The 18,696-nt window shown below is 33.8% G+C and overlaps 2 protein-coding genes across 5 annotated transcripts; both read left to right on the top strand.

Annotated features, from left to right (window-relative positions):
• The first annotated feature begins 1,784 nt into the window (after positions 1-1,784).
• On the top strand, positions 1,785-8,831 carry LOC117103693 (tripartite motif-containing protein 2-like). Of its 4 annotated transcripts, none has more exons than XM_033244299.1 (3): positions 1,800-1,856; positions 2,312-2,479; positions 5,689-8,831. In XM_033244299.1, the coding sequence occupies exon 3, from the start codon at positions 5,698-5,700 to the stop codon at positions 7,858-7,860; it is 2,163 nt and encodes a 720-aa protein (XP_033100190.1). In that variant the 5' UTR covers positions 1,800-1,856; positions 2,312-2,479; positions 5,689-5,697; the 3' UTR covers positions 7,861-8,831. The 4 variants fall into 4 exon arrangements, with proteins under 4 accessions (XP_033100189.1, XP_033100190.1, XP_033100187.1 ...); XM_033244296.1 differs by having other exon boundaries at positions 5,456-8,831; XM_033244298.1 differs by lacking the exon at positions 2,312-2,479 and having other exon boundaries at positions 1,785-1,856; positions 5,456-8,831.
• A 2,966-nt stretch (positions 8,832-11,797) lies between these two features.
• On the top strand, positions 11,798-17,033 carry LOC117103692 (tripartite motif-containing protein 2-like). Its single transcript, XM_033244295.1, has 2 exons — positions 11,798-11,905; positions 14,623-17,033. The coding sequence occupies exon 2, from the start codon at positions 14,817-14,819 to the stop codon at positions 16,995-16,997; it is 2,181 nt and encodes a 726-aa protein (XP_033100186.1). The 5' UTR covers positions 11,798-11,905; positions 14,623-14,816; the 3' UTR covers positions 16,998-17,033.
• Positions 17,034-18,696: the final 1,663 nt, after the last annotated feature.

Genomic DNA, 18,696 nt, shown 5'->3' with positions numbered 1-18,696 from the left:
CTTTGAAGCAGCCAATTCATATTCTTGACAGCAATTTGACCTCGGAAAGGTCATTGTTTGTCAAAAAACGAGTGCCTAAGACGACCGAAAAGCGGAGTTTCCTTCTTTCGTTCTGCCGGGTAAAATCAATTACTTTAGGCGACGTTTGTAGACTAACCTACTCGTACAACGTCCGCATGTCGCGCTAGCCCTATCCTACTCTAGGCCTAGACTAGCTAGTATGGTATAGGCCTAGCCTTGAAGGGACGAAGGTCCCAATGAAAAAAAACGTCGATCTTTGATAGCTAACATTGTCTATTTAACATCACAATAATTCATTATTAGACCTATAGTTGTTTTTTGAATTGTACTCCACAAATCTCAGCCGATACCTCACACAACTGGCTAACGTCTCTATCTATTGTCGTGACGTCATGGCTCGCTGGCTCACACTTGTGATATGCCTCGCACTTGTGATCAAATAACACGCTGGCTCGCACTTTGGCACCACTCTTTGGCAGTCAACTCGCCCCTAGAAAACCCGCCCTTGGAAACTTGCCCCATAAAAAAATGTACACTTCCTAGACCATGCAGTCTTCAAAATAAAAATTGTAACCTTTGGTAATCAACTACATTTTCCACATACATAGAAATTTTTGAAACTTTATTAAAAAAACCTAAACCATAATTTACCACACTATAGACACTTTTTGACAAAAATGAAAAATTACGACTTTGTTTCCCAATGAGAAGTGTTCTAATATAGACAATGGGTCGTGTCTCATATTATTTGTTATAGTTTCATTATTCATTATTTTCACTTGACTCGCATAAATAATTTTGTTCGAAGAACATCTATATGCAGTTGTACTTCGCAGCACTTCACTTGCAATTTGCAATTTCTAGTATATAGGGTGCTCTATGTTCAGATGTTTACAGAGGGCGCTGTATACAAATTTTTTTTATATCGGACACCAGCAAAGTTTTCAGGCATATTATTGTTTGTAAGCTAGTAAATCAAAACATATTGTCAAACCATCTATAAGGTCATGACTAATGAATAAAGTTATGAATGTCATGGCCATTCATAAGCCCCAATAAAAAATATTATTTGTTTATCACCCTATCTAGACTGGAAAAGTGATGTGGGAGGGAGGAAAGAAGGAAATTTTTATTATTTATTTTGCTAAAACTATATATCACCCTTGGGTTGTTTGCTGTGCATTGATACTCAAAGTATATACATAATTGAGAATACAAACAATATCTACTAATTTTACTAAAAATACGAATTTTTTTTCAATTTTTTTTTCAATTTTTTATTCAATACTATAGAAGACATGCAAGCCAGGATGCTAAACTAATCATCTTTTATTGGTTCCTAATTGGCTCTGATGAACATGAATGAGGGTAAACTACCTTTGGGTTGTTTCGGTGTTTAGGATTTCCCAAGCTATGTCCAGGGGCTGGCCTCCTTAGGCCTCTTATGAGTAGTGTGTATGCCATGCTCCCTGTTATTTTGACATAATCTGATGTAAACATGTGTTTATAAATTAATAGGACTTATATAAAATTATAGATTGTTCCATTTAACAGAAAGGGTACATTAAATACAGAGATGCACATGATTGATTTTTATTACTAAAATTGTATTTCTCAGATATAAAATTTCATTATATTTCCAAAATGTTACTTCGACCTAATTTGTCTGGATACTACAGTATATCACTACAGTATATCAATACAGTAAATAAAGTAGTAGTTTTCAAGTGACACTTGACCCCAACCTACATGACCAGCAATAGGGAAAACCCAACTGTGTTGGTGACGTGATATTGCAGCAGCACTCACAACAATTAAAACACAAGAATTTACAGGTAATAAGTATTCAATTAGGCATATTAATTAAAAATATATTTTGAGGTAAGGTTGTAGATAAATAATATAATATCTAAATTTTCAAATCAAAATCTACATTACTGGATCTGAGTGCAGTACATACAGGACTGGCCTAGGCGGCCTACATGTTGCATGAACAAAGCATCCACTATTCCATTGTAGAAATGTGACCTCTAAATCCACTCAGTATTTAATGTTATAGTGTATAGGCTACAGCCGATCCAAATTGTTCAAACTAGGGGGTGTGGGCGCACAACATCTCCAGAATAGATAAGTGAGTATAGCGCTAATTTCAATATATGCATTGAAATTTTAACATTTAGTGGCACTGAAGGGACATGTGCCCCCCATGCACCCTAATTAGTTTGTAGTAGAGGGCCTGTTTCTGCTGAAAATACAGTAATCAATTACATATTCCTTATTTGTTGTTTAGACAGGACCTGCGTTTGTTACTGCATTTTTCCAAAGTTGGTTATTGACCGGCCATTGTGGTAGAAAGGACATTGCTATTATAACCTACAAATAGTAAATAAGTACTTTCTTTCGGATACTGTTCTACACTTATTTAACAGTGACACTGACATACTTCATTATTGTGAAGGTACGTAAAAAAAAATACACAAAATTAATAAAACTTAATACAAAACAACAGATATTTAGAATAAATAGAAAATAGAACCATGCAGCCAACCACAATAGTACAGTACTGACTACCGAACGTTCAACATTACTCGCGTGTATTGTGCGTGTGTTTCACGAGTGAAAAGTGAGTGTCATTATTCCGCGAGTGCTCCAATTAACACGTGAATGATTTTACTCAGCATATACTTCCTGGTAAAAATCGGAACTTGCGGTCTACGAAGGGTCACATGGGCTTGTAAAGTGTTTATTCACGATCTTTTACTTGAGTTCTACTACGACCTTTCCTTGAGCACTGTCACGTAATCTGAATACATTCTTTTGTCTCTATTGTTAATAGTGCGGAGGGTGTTTCAGGCGTGGTTGACTAGTAGAGTTTTGAATAGAAGTGCAGTACAGTAATTGAATACATAGTTAATTTTAGAAAATGAAAATGAAAATCGTCTAAAACTCATCTTAAGTTGAGTTAAGACGATTTCCAAATAATACAATTGTGTCATTATTATTTATGTAAATGTTTGGGTTTCAGACGTAGCAGGCCAACACATTCATGTTTAGAATATTTAAAATACGTCACTCTCCGATATTCTAAATATTATTTATTATTCATATAAATAATATTTGTATGTAAATAAAACGACCGTCTCATTATTATTTTCATGTTTCATGCGTGGTAGGGTACCAGATATTTTAAAATACGTCTACAAATAAAGGTAATTGTAACGATATTTTAAATATAATTTTCGTAAATAACATTCCTTAAGGTTCAAAATTATAACAACTGTCTTATCATTATCTTAATCATAATTGAACGCTTTTTGTAATTTTTTAGTGTTTTGAGTCGTGGTACTGTACTACCAGAGTCGGTTTGGGATATTTAATAGGCCTATGTCCAAAAGAAGTATTTTTATAGTATTAAGGGACAATATAAGTAATAACATTCGTAAAGTCAATTAAAACGACTGTCTCATCATTATTTAAATATGAATAATCATTTTTTTTCCTTGTGTTTCAGACGTGGTATTTTAAGTACGTCTCAAATATAATTTCCTTAATAATGTACTTAATTGTTTTGTATTTTTTTTCTCTACTGAAACATTCTACAGTGCTCATGATGTCGGGGATTATGATTCAAAATATGCCCATGAAGCAATTTTCATTTTTTGATAATGAATAAATGTATTTTATTGAGCAATAATTATTTTTTATGTTTCAGCATTTTTTGTTTAAATAATAAGTAAACCGTATTAGATAGGCCTAAATATCTGAATGAAGTAGAATCAAAATGAATTTGATATAAACTGTATTAACAAATACAAATGACCATCAAAATATAAATTAAACTAGTGTATACAATGTTTAACGATTTTAATATCACGTCAATCCATAAGCTGTTTGAAATAGGCCAGTACTGCCTGTTGCCTAGACACAATGAACTCAGTGAGAAACGTTCCTACAAATAGTTTCCCCAGATACATCGTCATTAGTTATTCATTAGCTTATTACACGCGTGTCACTCGCAAATTACTCTCGTGGCCCACGCCTGTCTATGTCGAACATTCGGTGATCAGTACTGTAATTAAGTAATTAAAAAAAAATAATAATAATAAAGAATTATGTGTTCTATTATGTGTTCCAGCTAAAATGTGTACAGCAGTAATCGGTTACATTATTTGCCATTAAAACATGCAATCCATTGGGTGCTTTAATCCCTTTTTGAATTGATTATTTTAAATTTGTCCTGTTTGTACTGGCAGAAAATAACCAAATATTGTAAAAAACGATTATTAATCAATTATTCGCAGAAACCAGCCCATTGAGTAATAGCAATAATCTTACGGTATAAAAAATACAAATATAAATACTCTTTAATGGCAATCTGCATATTACAAATGTTTATTTTTTATTGCATAAAAGTACTATGCAAAAGGTGACCTCTAAACCTACACAAAGTATGATACATGAGGCTCCCGGGGAGCTCACTCGCATACCAACCAAGCGCAGCCACTTCAAGACATGCGACACTTGCGCTAACCTATTTTACTGAAAATTTTTATGGACTTGAACTACCATTTATCAACATCCTATGCCAACATAGCACTATACTCTAAAAGACAAACAGGAAAAAGGCCACTCAATAGTACCAGAAAGGGCGCAATATTTTTACTGGTTCCCGGTGGCAAAAAGTGTTCCGTCCAGTTGCGATTTCATGGGTAGGCTTAGCAAGGAGCTAATCGGCTATGTACCCAGTCTAGCTTGAAATTCCAGCTAACATCATGCGGAAAATTGTGGCACTTTCACACAGGATAGGCCAGGGACTTCAACTACCAATTACACCCCTATTATTTCCCACATTTGTGCTACAAAGTCCCTGCAAGTATACCCCATAAATGTTGGAACTCCCCCGATATTTGCCACACTTTTGCTACCAAGTCCGCGAAAAAGTACCCTGTAAATGCGGCACCTCCCCGTATAGAAATATTGAAGAGTAAGCCCCGCCCCCGCCATGTTAAACCACCCTACGAGTGAAAATGAAAATTGAATTTTATATATTCTCATCCTCCACATTAAGAGAATTACAGTAATATGATGGATCATTTACTGGAATTTACATTATTGCCAAAGTTATGAGTAAATGTATTTACGGCTTCTCTATACTAATGTATACAACACTGCCATTATGCTAATTACAGTTTAAGAATTAGCGATAGTATGTTGGTTTCGGGATGGCAAGCCTGATATAGGCTAGCTGTCAGACAATGATAAGTACTATAGAATCTTGCATACAAATATTCTTACTCTCATAATATTCGACAAAATCATTTTGCAGTAGATACAAAATAATTAGCATTAATCTGATCTTCGTTAATTTTTTATCGCACAAAAATGCTATAATAACTAATTATGGTTGTCTAATAACTTTCTCTATCTCCGACAGAACTTTGACTAATTACCAGTGGCGACATTGAGGGAAATTGACCTATTCATCAGGGACATAAGTCAGGCCCTCATCCCTCATAGTCAACTATGTCAATTGAGCAAATTCTGGCACCATCACCACTACCATACTCAGAGGGAGCAAAGGGTGCTACAGTAGGGACCACAATGTACTGTTTGTCAACCCATGACCAGTGAAATGACATAATATTTACATTAATTAATCATTTACAGGACTACAAGATGGCTACAAGTAAACTTAGTCAGTTTCTGGAAGATGTTGACGAGAAAGTCTTAGAGTGTGCCATATGCTTTACAAGACTTCAAAACCCCAAATCCCTCAACTGCCTCCATAGTTTTTGTTTGTCTTGTCTTGAGGACTGGGTTAAGGAGAAGGGTACGTTGACTTGTCCAACTTGCTCAAAATCATATCCCATTCCAGAGGGCGGACTTCAGAAGCTTCCACCAAACACTTTCCTGAATGACATATTAGAAACTTTTCACCAATATTTTACAACAGAAAATCAGATCATGAAATGCATTTGTGGAAAAACAGAAGAAAACTACTGCCAGGATTGCAGACATTACTTGTGCTCTTCTTGTAGTGACTATCATAAATTATTGCCAATGTCAGCAAATCATAAGCTACATACAGTGGAGGATGTACTCTCAATGACTCCACAGGACTTTGCTTTGTTAAATCCTCCGTTGTGTTCACTTCACTCTAAACCTTTGGAGTTGTACTGCCAAGATTGTAAAACTCCAATATGCATGCATTGCACATTTATAAACCACAAAGTGTGGGAAGGGAAACATAAACCAATCAGCATATCAGATGCATTCCAAACATTTAAGAAAACTTCAGCAACATTGGAGGAAGTTGCACATCACTATGAAAACAAGTTACAAGATGGCCTCAAAGCAGTTATTCAAACATCTGTGAAATTAGAAGAAAATAGAGTGACAAGTTTGCAAGATATTGGCAGTCTTGTGCAGGAAATGATTAAAACAATCACGAATAAAGGAGATGAAATGAAAAATAATGTAGAGATAATCTACATACAGAAAAGGCAAGAAATTGATGTACAAATAGATGAACTGAAAAAAATAATATCTGAAGTAAATACAAAATTGAGTTTTCTTAAACAGTTGTTAAACAGTGATGAAGCAACAGCAATGCAATCAAGTGAAACAGTAATTAAAGCACTGGAGGACAGACTCAATGAAATGCCTAAGACAGAGCCAACTGATAATGGACAAATTTTATTTTTTGCAAACAAACACCACATTACTTTTCTGCAGCAATATGACATAGGAAATGTAACACAAACAATGACAGATGGTCTGACATTAAAGGGAGCGGAATCTGTGACCCAAGGTCAAGTAATTGTTGCCAAAATAATAAAAACAGATAGATGTAATATAGATGCAAATCAACTGAAGGCAACATGGACACATCCTACAGGGGAAACCAACACCACTGAAGTTGATGAAGATGACAATAGAGATTATGTTGTGACAGGAAAATGTGTAAGTCCAGGTGTTTGTAGACTAGATGTGAGTGTTGATGGTGAACCAATTAAGCAGTCACCAATGATAATCAAAGTAGAACAAGAAGGATTAGTAAATACTATTAAATTAGACAAAGACATGGAATACTATGACTTTGTTAAGTGTGAAGATGGATCGCTGCTAGTTTCATGTATGACAAATACAATGTACAAGTACAAGCAATCTGGAGAATATATTGATAAGATTACTTTAACAAAAGGTGTGGAAATATTTGCAATGTACACAATGAAGAATGGTAACATAGCAGTCAGTGATGATGCTAACAAATGCATCAAAATAGTTAAGATGAATGGTGAGGTGATCAAATCAATTGGTCAGGGAATACTGGGAGATCCAGCTGCGATCCACATGGATGAGGCATCAAATGTTTTGTACGTTGCAGATTATACTAATGAATGTTTGTTTATGTTTGACATTGATAGTAGCCAGATGATCAGAAAGATTATGTTACCAGGCAATATAAACGGAGACATTAATATTTCACTTACAAATCAAGAACATATACTTGCATTAGTGGGTAATCCTAAAAAGTCTTGCAAAAATAGATTGTATCAATATGATAGTGAAGGAAGGTTAATAAGACTGCTTATCAAAGGTGATGAGCATGATATTCTGGATTTTCAAGGAGTAGTAGTTGATGAGGATGACAACATAATTGTATTAAGTGATCAAAAACTTCAGCTTTTCAGTAGCGATGGAAATTTTATCAAAAGAATTGATAAACCAGAAAATGGAATCACCGATCCAGGTGGAGTATGCTTAATTTCACAACATCCACGGAGAGTTGCAGTAGCAAATGATGGCGATAAAACTATAAAAATTTATAATTACTGAAGTCTCTGTCCTCACTTTTTTATATGCAGAAAACTTTAAACTGAAGGAATGGTAATGGTTAAAAACTAACATATACTGTATCACTGTATTAATACATTGGTCTCTCTGTCAGTCATGCTTATATAATTCCTTTTTAAATTGTAGGCCTTTGTGTAACACATAGGTTAACTTAAATTGCAGAATCTACTACAAAATAAAAAGAAATTCACTTGACAGCAACATGACCAACTATCACCAGATGTCTACGACCTATGTAACCATTGGTTATTCAAGTGGAAATGTTACAGACTTTTTAATGTCCTCTAATCTAAAATGATAGTATTGCATTTTTGGCACATTTCCAGAGTCCACTCACTTGCACGGTTAGGCAACTGCATCTAGATTATATCAAAATAGATATTTAATAATCCACTATTACCATTGACACTAGATTATGCCAGTGTTAGATGGAGGGTGTAATGAAGTTTTTGTGTATTGCTTTTATATTTATACAATAATTTTTTTAATCATTAGGGCACAATAAAGCCTGGTTTCCATAGAATCGCTACATAGTCGCTATAGTGTTTTCACTTATCTTTGTATATTTTGTATTACAAATTTTAAAAATGTAAAAATTATCACTGATTCAGGTTTGCTAAACATAAAATAAATATTTACTGCATAATATAAAATATTTTAACTTTTTTTAAAACTAAACAAAATATTAATTTTGTTAAAAAATAATTATAAACGCTTTATTTTGTTAAAACATACTTTGCCCTACAGAAATACCATGTTAATTTTAGAAATTTGAAGAAGCAAAAATGTATAATAATATTATTAATAGTCAAGTTAGCCAATAAGATTTTCCTAGAATTAATATGCAACTTACAGTACATTGACTTCACTATTCATCTTCTAGTTAGAAATATAATTTATATAAACTTTGAGTAATACAATTTTTAGTATATCATATTTGTCTTATTGTGTATTAAAAGCAGCAGTTTTTAGTATATCATATTTGCTTTATTGTTTATTAAAAGGACCAGAGAAAAAAAGCCTTTGACTTTCTTGTGTTTTCCTTGAATGTTGTATCTCTTTGTTTATTAATTGTTCATGAATGCATTTCTGTTGTACACCTGCCAACTCTCACGCATAATGCGCGAGTCTCGCGCACGAGCACTCACTTTTTACGTCTTATGCCATAGCCTTCGGAAGCGTTTTGAAAGTGGTCCGGCCGTTTGGGGAAGGGGGAGGCGCTTAAACATTTGGTTTTGAAATTGCCACCCCATTCTAAGGATACATGATTTAAAGTTAGTGGGGTCTGAGAGCATATCCACCCCTGCCCGCAATATGAAGTGTACAACTTTTTTGGCACTTCTGAATATCCGGAAATATGCTGACAGTCTGTATAGCTGGTACCATTCCCTCTCTCAGGAGACAGCCACAAGATAGCATGGAGAGAATCTACCCACCTCAGTCCCACCAGGAAATTTTGGAAATATAGCACCTCTGGATACCCAGAAATAGCAGATGATAGAGCCTCCTTCCCATCCCCATCCTGCTGTACATTGGCAGACATGTAAAAGGGACTAGGGTGCATACCCACCTCCACCCGACCATTGTCGGGGCTGAGGTGACCACATTTTAAAAATATGACAGCAATAGACAGAGAAAGAGAGAGAGACCTGGTTCTAGAGTAGGCTTACAGTTGGGCCCTTGACACATATAAGGTTAACAAAATTACACTTTTTCTGAAGTGATCCATGGTAAAACCATCCCCCGCTGACCATCCCTATATTTCTAGAATTCGGGGCAAGAAAAAATGTTCTTTATGAAAGGGAATTATTTCAATTTATTACTGTCATACAGAAGTAATCCATAGTACCTTTAGGATAACATGGTATTTCTGAATCTAGGTTTCTTGGCTGGAATATAGATTACTAATGTATTATTATACAAATACAAATACTTTATTGTCGTAAAAATATGTGTGTATATTGTACTTTTACTAAATTTAAGTTTTGACTATAGGATAATGTGGGAGTAATAGTGCCTGTATAGGCTTAAAAACTTTGATCGGAGCATGCTTTTGTGCTACGTTATTAGCGAATTGTTCACAAGAGACCAATCCTCACAAGAGACCAATCCTCAAAGCAGACTTGGTGTGCAATGTTCATGCGGTACCCTCCTATAGGAGTATGGCCTTACAGGGCATCTTTAAATTACTGTATTTTTACTTAATTGTTATTTTATGTTCATTTTAAACATTTTCAAAATCAATCTTAGGCTAATATACTAAATTTAAGGATTGGCAGTAAAAAAAAGTTCAAAAGTTAAAGTGTACATAAACAATACAAAAACAAGTGCATCCATGGTGGAATTTTGTTTAAATTTAATAACATTAAAAAGATATTAATAATTAATTCGTATAATTTATAGGTACCATTATATAATTATTTAAAAAAAGTAATAATAAATTGAGAAAAAGTGGTCTGGCCAAAGCCAGTGCTGCCGGTGCGGTTCCAACAGCCCTGCATGCCTATACGTTGTATTAGGCCCTATAAAAAATACTATTAGTTTATCACCCTATCTGGGCAGGAAAAGCGATGAGGGAGGGAGGCTTTTTTTTTTATTATTTACTTTGCTAAAGCCAAATATTATCCTTGGGTTGTTTGCTGGTGCATTGATATTCAAAGTAAAACAAGAATTAGATAATGCAAACAATATCTACTAACTATTTAATAAAATAAATGACAAAAATAAATAAATAAAAAAAATTATTTTTTTTTTCAAAATAATTTTTTTCCCCAGTACCATAGAAGGCATGCGCGCGAGGGTGATAAACTAATAATTTTTTTTATTGGGCCTTATCTCTAGCATTATATTAACATTTTTATAAAAGATAAAATTTATAGGCTGATTATACCTTAAAATCAAAAAAAGTTAATTCCTCATTAAAATGTGAATATAAGTATATAATGATATCTTTTAACAAAGCTATACCGACTGACAACTGTAATTAGTAGCAGTTCCACCACTAAAATACAGTATATAGGATGCTTTATATTGAGATTTTTACAGAGGGCGCTATATACAAATTTTCTTTTTTTGTCTCGCGCATCAGACACCAACAAAGTTGGCAGGCATATTATTGTAAGTATATCAAACCATATTGTCAAAACATTTATAAGGACAAACTAATAAATAAAGCTATAAATTTCATGGCCTTTAAAAAAACTATTTGTTTATCCCCCTATCTAGACTGGAAAAGTGATGGGGGAGGGAGGAATTTCTTTATTATTTATTTTGCTAATGCTTTAAATATCACCCTTGGGATATTTGCTGTTAATATCACCCTTGGGTTATTTGCTGTGCATTGATACTCAAAAAAATAAATAAATACATAATTGAGAATACAAACTACTAATTTTACTAAAAATATGGGTTTATATAAAAAAAAAAATTTCCAAATTTTTTTTTTCAATACTATAGAAGACATGCGAGCAAGGGTGCTAAACTAACCATTTTTTATTGGTTCCTAATTGGTTCTGATGAACATGAATGAGGGTAAACTACCTTTGGGTTGTTTTAGTGTTTAGGATTTCCCAAACTATATCCAAGGGGCTGTCTCCTGAGGCCTCTAATGTAGTAGCTTGTATGCCATGGTCCCTATTAATGTTATTTTGATATAATCTGATGATGTTAACATGTGTTTATAATTAAATAGTCATAGACTATTCCATTTAACAAAAAGGGTACATTACACAGAGATGCAAAATGGTTGATTTTTATTACTAAAATCTTATTTCTCAGATTCAAAAAAATTCAGTGATATTTCCAAAATGTTAATTTGTTACCTAATTTGTCTGGATACTACAGTATATCAATACAGTAGTAAAGTTGTAGTTTTCAAGTGACACTTGACCCCAACCTACGTGATCAGCAATAGGGAAAACCCAACTGTGTTGGTGACGTGACATTGCAGCAGCACTCACAACAATTAAACATAGGAATTTACAGGTAATAAGTGTTCAATTAGCCATCAATTAAAATATATTTTGAGGTAAGTTTGTATAGATAAATAATATAACATATAATTTGCAAATCAAAATCCTCATTACAGGATCTTAGTACCATACAGACAGTATGTAGATAACTTTGGTAAGCTTATAAAAAATCTCATGATCTATAAATAGCTACTAAAGGAAAGAACAGAATGCATAATTTCTGTAAAGTTTTTACACCAGTTTTTATTTAATATTAAAGTATTAATTTCAAAAGATTATTAATCATACACAAGTTTTTTAAATATTAAAGTAATAATTGCAAAAGATTATTAATTGTAATTAATGTTAACTCTGCGTAATTAATGTGTTTGCAGGCTATCATGTCAATTATGGGTCAAATGATGACTACAATAATTTGAGAGACATGATTGATCATTCTTAGCATAGAGTAGGGGTGCGAGCTGGTTGCATCAGAAACAGTCAAAACATTCGATCTACTATTCCAATGAGGAAGTGACCTCTAACCCAACACAGTTTTTAATGTGATATAACTGTATAGTCCAGTGGTTCCCTCCTTAGGTCCACTAAAAATAATAGGGGGTCCGCCAAGTCAAAAGGGTTGCAAAGTTAGACCAATTTTTCTTGTGTGAAGAGCATCTTACTGCTAATCATGCCTTTTGTCAATAATGAAATACCTTTGACATGGACTTTCATACACTGTAAATTGTTTAAACTAACATTATATTTTAATGCCAGTGGTATATTATTGGTGATCTGATAGAAAGCAGTGCAATTTCATGTCATCTAGAAGTGCCATAACCATCAAAATTTTAGACCTCAGCCCCCACCATAGTGAGGCTGAGGTACTTTCCTATCTGTGAAATATACTTTCTGCCTCCACCCCCTTCCCCCCACCATTTGTATTCCAGGATTCGCCACTGCTTAATGTTGTACTTTTGTGGCGGATCATCTTCTTAATATCTATAAGAACAATGAGTAATACAGTGGGGGTCCGTGAAGACTTCTGCCATGTCCCAAGTGGTCTGTGAATATTGCAAAAAGTTTCGGGGGAACCACTGATACAGGCTGCAGCAGCTGTCAGACAAAGATTAAGTACTATAATCTTGCCACAGACCCTATATACATACCTACGTATAGGGTCTGCATAAATATTGCAAATAAAAATACAGTATCTAACATCAGTTTGTAGTAAAGGGTCTTAGATTCTGCTGAACTCAAAATAATCAATTACAGTATTCCTAACCGGTTATTCAGACAGGCTACCTTGCTACTGCATTTTTGCATTCCAAAAATTGGTTATTGATCACCCATCATAGTATAAATAAGTAATTTATTCGGAAAGGCCTACTACACACATTTAACAGTGATACACATCCAAAAAACTTAATACAAAACAACAGACACGAATATAAAAAGCAAACCTAACCACAATAACAAGGAATAAAAAAAATTTAAAAATTGTTTGAAAATAATTAAAGAATAGATAATTTCAGTAATAAAGAAGCGGAAGTATGAATTGACCTTCTTCTGTTTACATCCTGTAAGTGGTATTTTTCCACTAATAACTGCTATTTTGTGTTGCAGCTAAAATGTGTAGCCATTAGAGCTACTACCCTGGGGAGAACACTGGCAGAAATAATATGAATATTCTTTAATTGTAATCTGCATATTACAAAAGATAAAATACTGAAGTTTAACAAAAAATATATATAAGAATCAGGATTCCCCTTGTCAAAGAATCTTAGTTAATGATTACTTTTTATCGCACAAGTATACGAAAGGTGACCTCTAACCCACACTGTGTTAAATATAATGAGGCTTGCCATGCTAACCCACCATGTGACAAAAAATAAAAACTGATTTTAATATATTCTTATTCTTCACATTATAAGCTTTAAAATCAATCAATCAATCAATCAATCAAAATAACATTTATTTCCTTCAAAACGTAATTTACAATATTCATTGAAATGTAACAAATAAATAACATAAGTATTGAAGGGGGCACAATTCCGAAAAGCAGAGCTTGTGATGGATGTGCCCAAGACAATTAACAACACAAACAAGAAAAAAAGACAAACATTTTAAAGGATAATAATAATAATGATAATAGAGTATTTCAAAATATAAATGAAAAATTATTATGAAAATACATACATAATAGGAATTATAAGGGAAAAAAACTAAAGCTACTGTTAAATAGTAAAATATCAATCAACATATGGAAAAGTATTTAATCAATATTATTATTGATTAAATAATTTTTCACTTTAGAAATGAAGATTTTTTTGGATGGTGCATCAGATAGGTTTAGAGGGAGCGAATTCCATATTTTAGGTCCAGTGTATCTAATATTATGTTGAAATGAAGTTTTTTTGTGTTTGGGAATGTGGAGTTTATTTTTTTAAATGATTGATAATTTACTGAAATCGACTTATTATTGCCAAAGTTATGAGTAAAAGTATCACAGCTTCTCTGTACTAAAGTATGCAATACTGTCATATTTACGCTAAGTACTCAGTTTAACAATTAGTGACAGTATGCTGGTTTCGGAATGGAAAGCCTCATAATATAGGCCAGCTGATAGAAAGTGAAGTACTATAGAATCGTGCATACAAAAACTCTTACTCTCATAATAATATTGGACAAAATCAAGTAGTAGATATAGAATATACTAGAGTTAATCTGATCTTAGTTAATTTTTTATAGCACAAAAATGCTATTAACGACTTTCTCTCGATTTCTTACATAGAGCACTTTAACTTACCAGTGGCGGCACTGAGGGAAATTAAACTATTCATCAAGGACATCAGGCCCCAGCTGTCAAAGACAACCGATCCTATGTCAGACAAATTCTGGCACCGCCGCTGCCACCAACTCAGAGGGAGCACAGGGTGCTAAGGACTAAAATGACATTAATTAATCATTTTAAACAGGACAATCAAGATGGCTACAAGTAGATTTAATAAGTTTCTAGAAGATATTGATGAGAAAGTCCTGGAGTGTGTCATATGCTCAAAAAGACTTCAAAACCCCAAATCTCTCAACTGCCTCCATAGTTTTTGTTTGACTTGTCTTGAGGACTGGGTTAAGAAGACGGGTAAGTTGACTTGTCCAACTTGCTCAAAGTCATATCCCATTCCAGAGGGTGGGGTTCAGGTGCTTCCACCAAACACTTTCCTGAATAATTTATTAGAAACTTTTCACCAATATGCTACACCAGAAGATCAGATCATGAAATGTGTTTGTGAAAAAACAGCAGAAAACTACTGCCAGGTTTGCAGACATTACTTGTGCTCTTCTTGTACAGACAATCATAAATTATTACCAATTTTGGCAAATCATAAGCTGCATACAGTTGAGGATGTGCACTCAATGACTCCACAAGACTTTGCCTTGTTAAATCCTCCACTGTGTTCACTTCACACTAAACAGTTGGAGTTCTACTGCCAAAATTGTAAAACTCCAATATGTATGAATTGCACATTCACAGTCCACAGGAGTTGGGAAGGGAATCACGAAACAATCAGTATTTCAGAAGCGTTTCAAATATTTAAAGAAACGTCAGCAACACTGGAAGAAGCTGCCAATGACTATGTAAACAAATTACAAGACGGTCTCAAAGCAGTTACTGAAAATACTAGAATATTAAAACAATATAGAGATACTAGTTTGCGAGATATTGACAATCTTGTGCAAGATGTAATCCAGACAGTTATGGAGAATGGAAATAAAATGAAAAGAAAAGTGGAGGCAGTCTATGAAAAGAAAAAGAAGGTAAATGATGAGCAAGTGGATGAAATTAGAACAATAATATCTGATGTAAATACAAAAGTGTGTTCTCTTAATCAGCTTTTGAATAATGATGAAGCAACTGCAATGCAATCAAGTGAACCAGTTATTACAGCACTAAAGGATAGAATCAATGGAATGCCCAAAACAGAGCCAGAAGATGATGGTCAAATTTTCTTCATTACAAACAAACGCCATATTGCTTCTTTGCAGCAATGTGACATAGGAGAGGTAGAAACGAAAACGAAAACGAAAACCAAAGTAGTAGAGTCTCTGACATTAAAGCGAAAGGCGTCTGCAAGCCAAGGTCAATATAGTTTAGCAAAAGTAATCAAAACAGATGAATGTGATGTAGATGAAAATCAACCAGCGTCAACATGCACACATCCAGCAGGAGAAACAAACATCACTGAAGTTGAAGAAGATGAAAATTATAGAGGTTATATTGTGTCAAGAAAATGTAAAAGTTCAGGAATTAACAGATTAATGAGTGCTGATGATGAACCAATCAACCAGTCACTGATGGTAGCAGCCAAAGTAGAGAAAAAAGGATTAGTAAAAACCATTAAGGTAATCAAAAAATTTACTGTTGGAGATTACATTAGCTTAGTTAAGTGTGAAGATGGATCATTGTTAGTTTCATGTCGGACAAATGAAATGTACAAGTACAAGCAATCTGGAGAATATATGGGTAAGGTTACACTACCACAAGGTGTGGAAATATTTAAAATGTGCAAGATGAAGAATGGTAACATAGCAGTCAGTGATGAAGGCAACAAATGCATCAAAATAGTTAAGATGAATGGTGAGGTGATCAAATCAATTGGTCAGGGAGTACTGGGGGATCCAGCTGGGATCCATGTGGATGAGGCATCAAATGTGGTGTATGTAGCAGATTGGGATAATGACTGTGTGTTAATGTTTGACATTGAGAATGGCCTGATGACCGGGAAAATTGACTCACAAGGTAAAACTAAGTTGGAAGTACTTGATGTTACTCTTACAAATAAGGGGCATCTTCTGGCATTGGTGTGTAGGCCTGATGAAAAGATATTAAAACTATTTGATAATGAGGGAGGGTTCTTAAAAGACTTACTCAGAACAGGTAGTGCAATTGAGAGAGGTGGAATAGTAATTGATAAGGACGACAACATCATTTTATCAAGCGAACACAAGCTACTACTTTTTAGTAGTGATGGAAGTTTCATCAAAAGAATTGATAAAGCAGAAGATGGAATAAATAATCCACAAGGATTATCTATCATTTCATATTATCCACGTAGATTTGCAGTAGCAAATTATGGTGATAATTCAATCAAAATATATAATTATTAAGTACTAGAATAATCTGATATCCTAAACTACTGTATGTAATATAATTATCTTCACTCTTTTGTAGTAATACTTTGAATAAAATTAATATATTTTGATAATAAATTTACAGGAAAGAAAACATTAAATTAAAATTATTCCAGATTCTATAAAGTGGATAGTTGTGAATGATAATAATGTAAAGGAGTTGGATAAAATATAAGGTATTTTATATAGAAATTTATATCACAATGCTATATAATATTAATAATATAATATATAAAAAAAACATGGTAACCGCCTAAAAAACAATTACAGTACCAGTAATAATTTGAATAAGTATTTAAATTAGTTATTCACATCAATCAATCAAGTGTGAAATTTGAATAAGTATTTGTGTTTGGGTTTCGTCGGAGCAAGACGTGTTCACTTGTAGCTCTCTAGCCTGGTACGCAAGTACAGTAATCATCATGTATGCCTTATTATTGATATACATTTGCATTGCATCTAACTGTACGAGGCAATTGGATTATGAAGGGCCCGTACATCATTTACGTTTTGCATTTATCGGCAATACAAAATGTTTTTTTGAGTTGTTTGAGCTGAATCTGACCAGGCCCTCCCTGGTATATCTTAACCAACCCAGGCAAAGGGATAGTCGGCCGGGACTACTACCGATTCAAATTAGGCCTAGATTTCTGCGACGAAACACTCATCATGGACATTTCTCAGCACCGTATTAAGGTACAAAAATTCAACTTCTACCTTTCAAACGTTTTTTGTTTTGGATTCATTTAATAAACTGTATCTATGCGGGGATATCGAACAAAATCCAGGACCGCAAAATGGCAAAGATGAAGGTGGTATGCGGAACGGTTACATAACCAACCATTCCGTGAATAAATTATCTGGAGCTGTTAAATGTATTAATCTTAACGCACACAGTATTGTTAATAAGTCTTTACGACTACAGTCATTGCTCGTATCCGAGTCGATTGACGTCGTGTTTATGACCAAGTCATGGCTAGACGGCTACATACAATCTTCTGAAATATTTCCCAAAGAATTTGTAGTCTTTCGAAATGATCGAAATCGTCACGGAGGTGGCGTTATCTTTGCTGTTCATGAAGATCTTCGTGCGACTCCCTGTCAAAGTTATACCTGTGCCGTAATTGAGATTGTTTGGTGTACAATAACAACCAACAACAGGAAAATACTAGCAGGTACGCTATATAGACCTCCAAATAGCAAAGTTGACTTTTTTGAAAAGCTTCAGGAATGCATTGAACACGTTTTGGTGGACTCGCATCTATACAGTCTAATAATTATTGCTGGTGACCTAAACTTTAATTTTAAATCTACGGGTCTAATCTCCTCGGAACAACGCAACATGCAAAACTCTGTTGATGTCTTAAATTTAACGCAATGTGTGAACTTTTACACACATTATAATAAAGGCACAAATAATACAATTATCGATCATGTATATTCTAGTAATACTGATATGATAACTGATATTCAACCTCATCCGGGTGTTGACAGTGATCATGAAGGTGTTTTATTTAAGTTGAATATTTTAAAAGAGAAACTAAAAAGACCAGCAGGCATGTTTTACGATTACTCTAAGATTAGTATTCCTATTTTTATTGAAAAATTTTCGAATATTGAGTGGGACTATGATTCCGAAGATGTAAATATGTTATGGTCAAATTTTAAATCCGTT

This window comes from Anneissia japonica, unplaced genomic scaffold (assembly GCF_011630105.1).
Source record: "Anneissia japonica isolate Jap-2015-1 unplaced genomic scaffold, ASM1163010v1 scaffold288058_len748972_cov163, whole genome shotgun sequence".
NCBI classification, from domain to species: domain Eukaryota; kingdom Metazoa; phylum Echinodermata; class Crinoidea; order Comatulida; family Comatulidae; genus Anneissia; species Anneissia japonica.
The sequence above is the reverse complement of the archived record's forward strand: the minus strand, read 5'-3'. Positions and strand labels throughout refer to the sequence as shown.

Coding starts and splice junctions, on each gene's coding strand:
- LOC117103693 (XM_033244298.1), top strand. CDS start 5,698: ATGGCTACAAGTAAACTTAGTCAGTTTCTGGAAGATGTTGACGAGAAA.
- LOC117103692 (XM_033244295.1), top strand. CDS start 14,817: ATGGCTACAAGTAGATTTAATAAGTTTCTAGAAGATATTGATGAGAAA.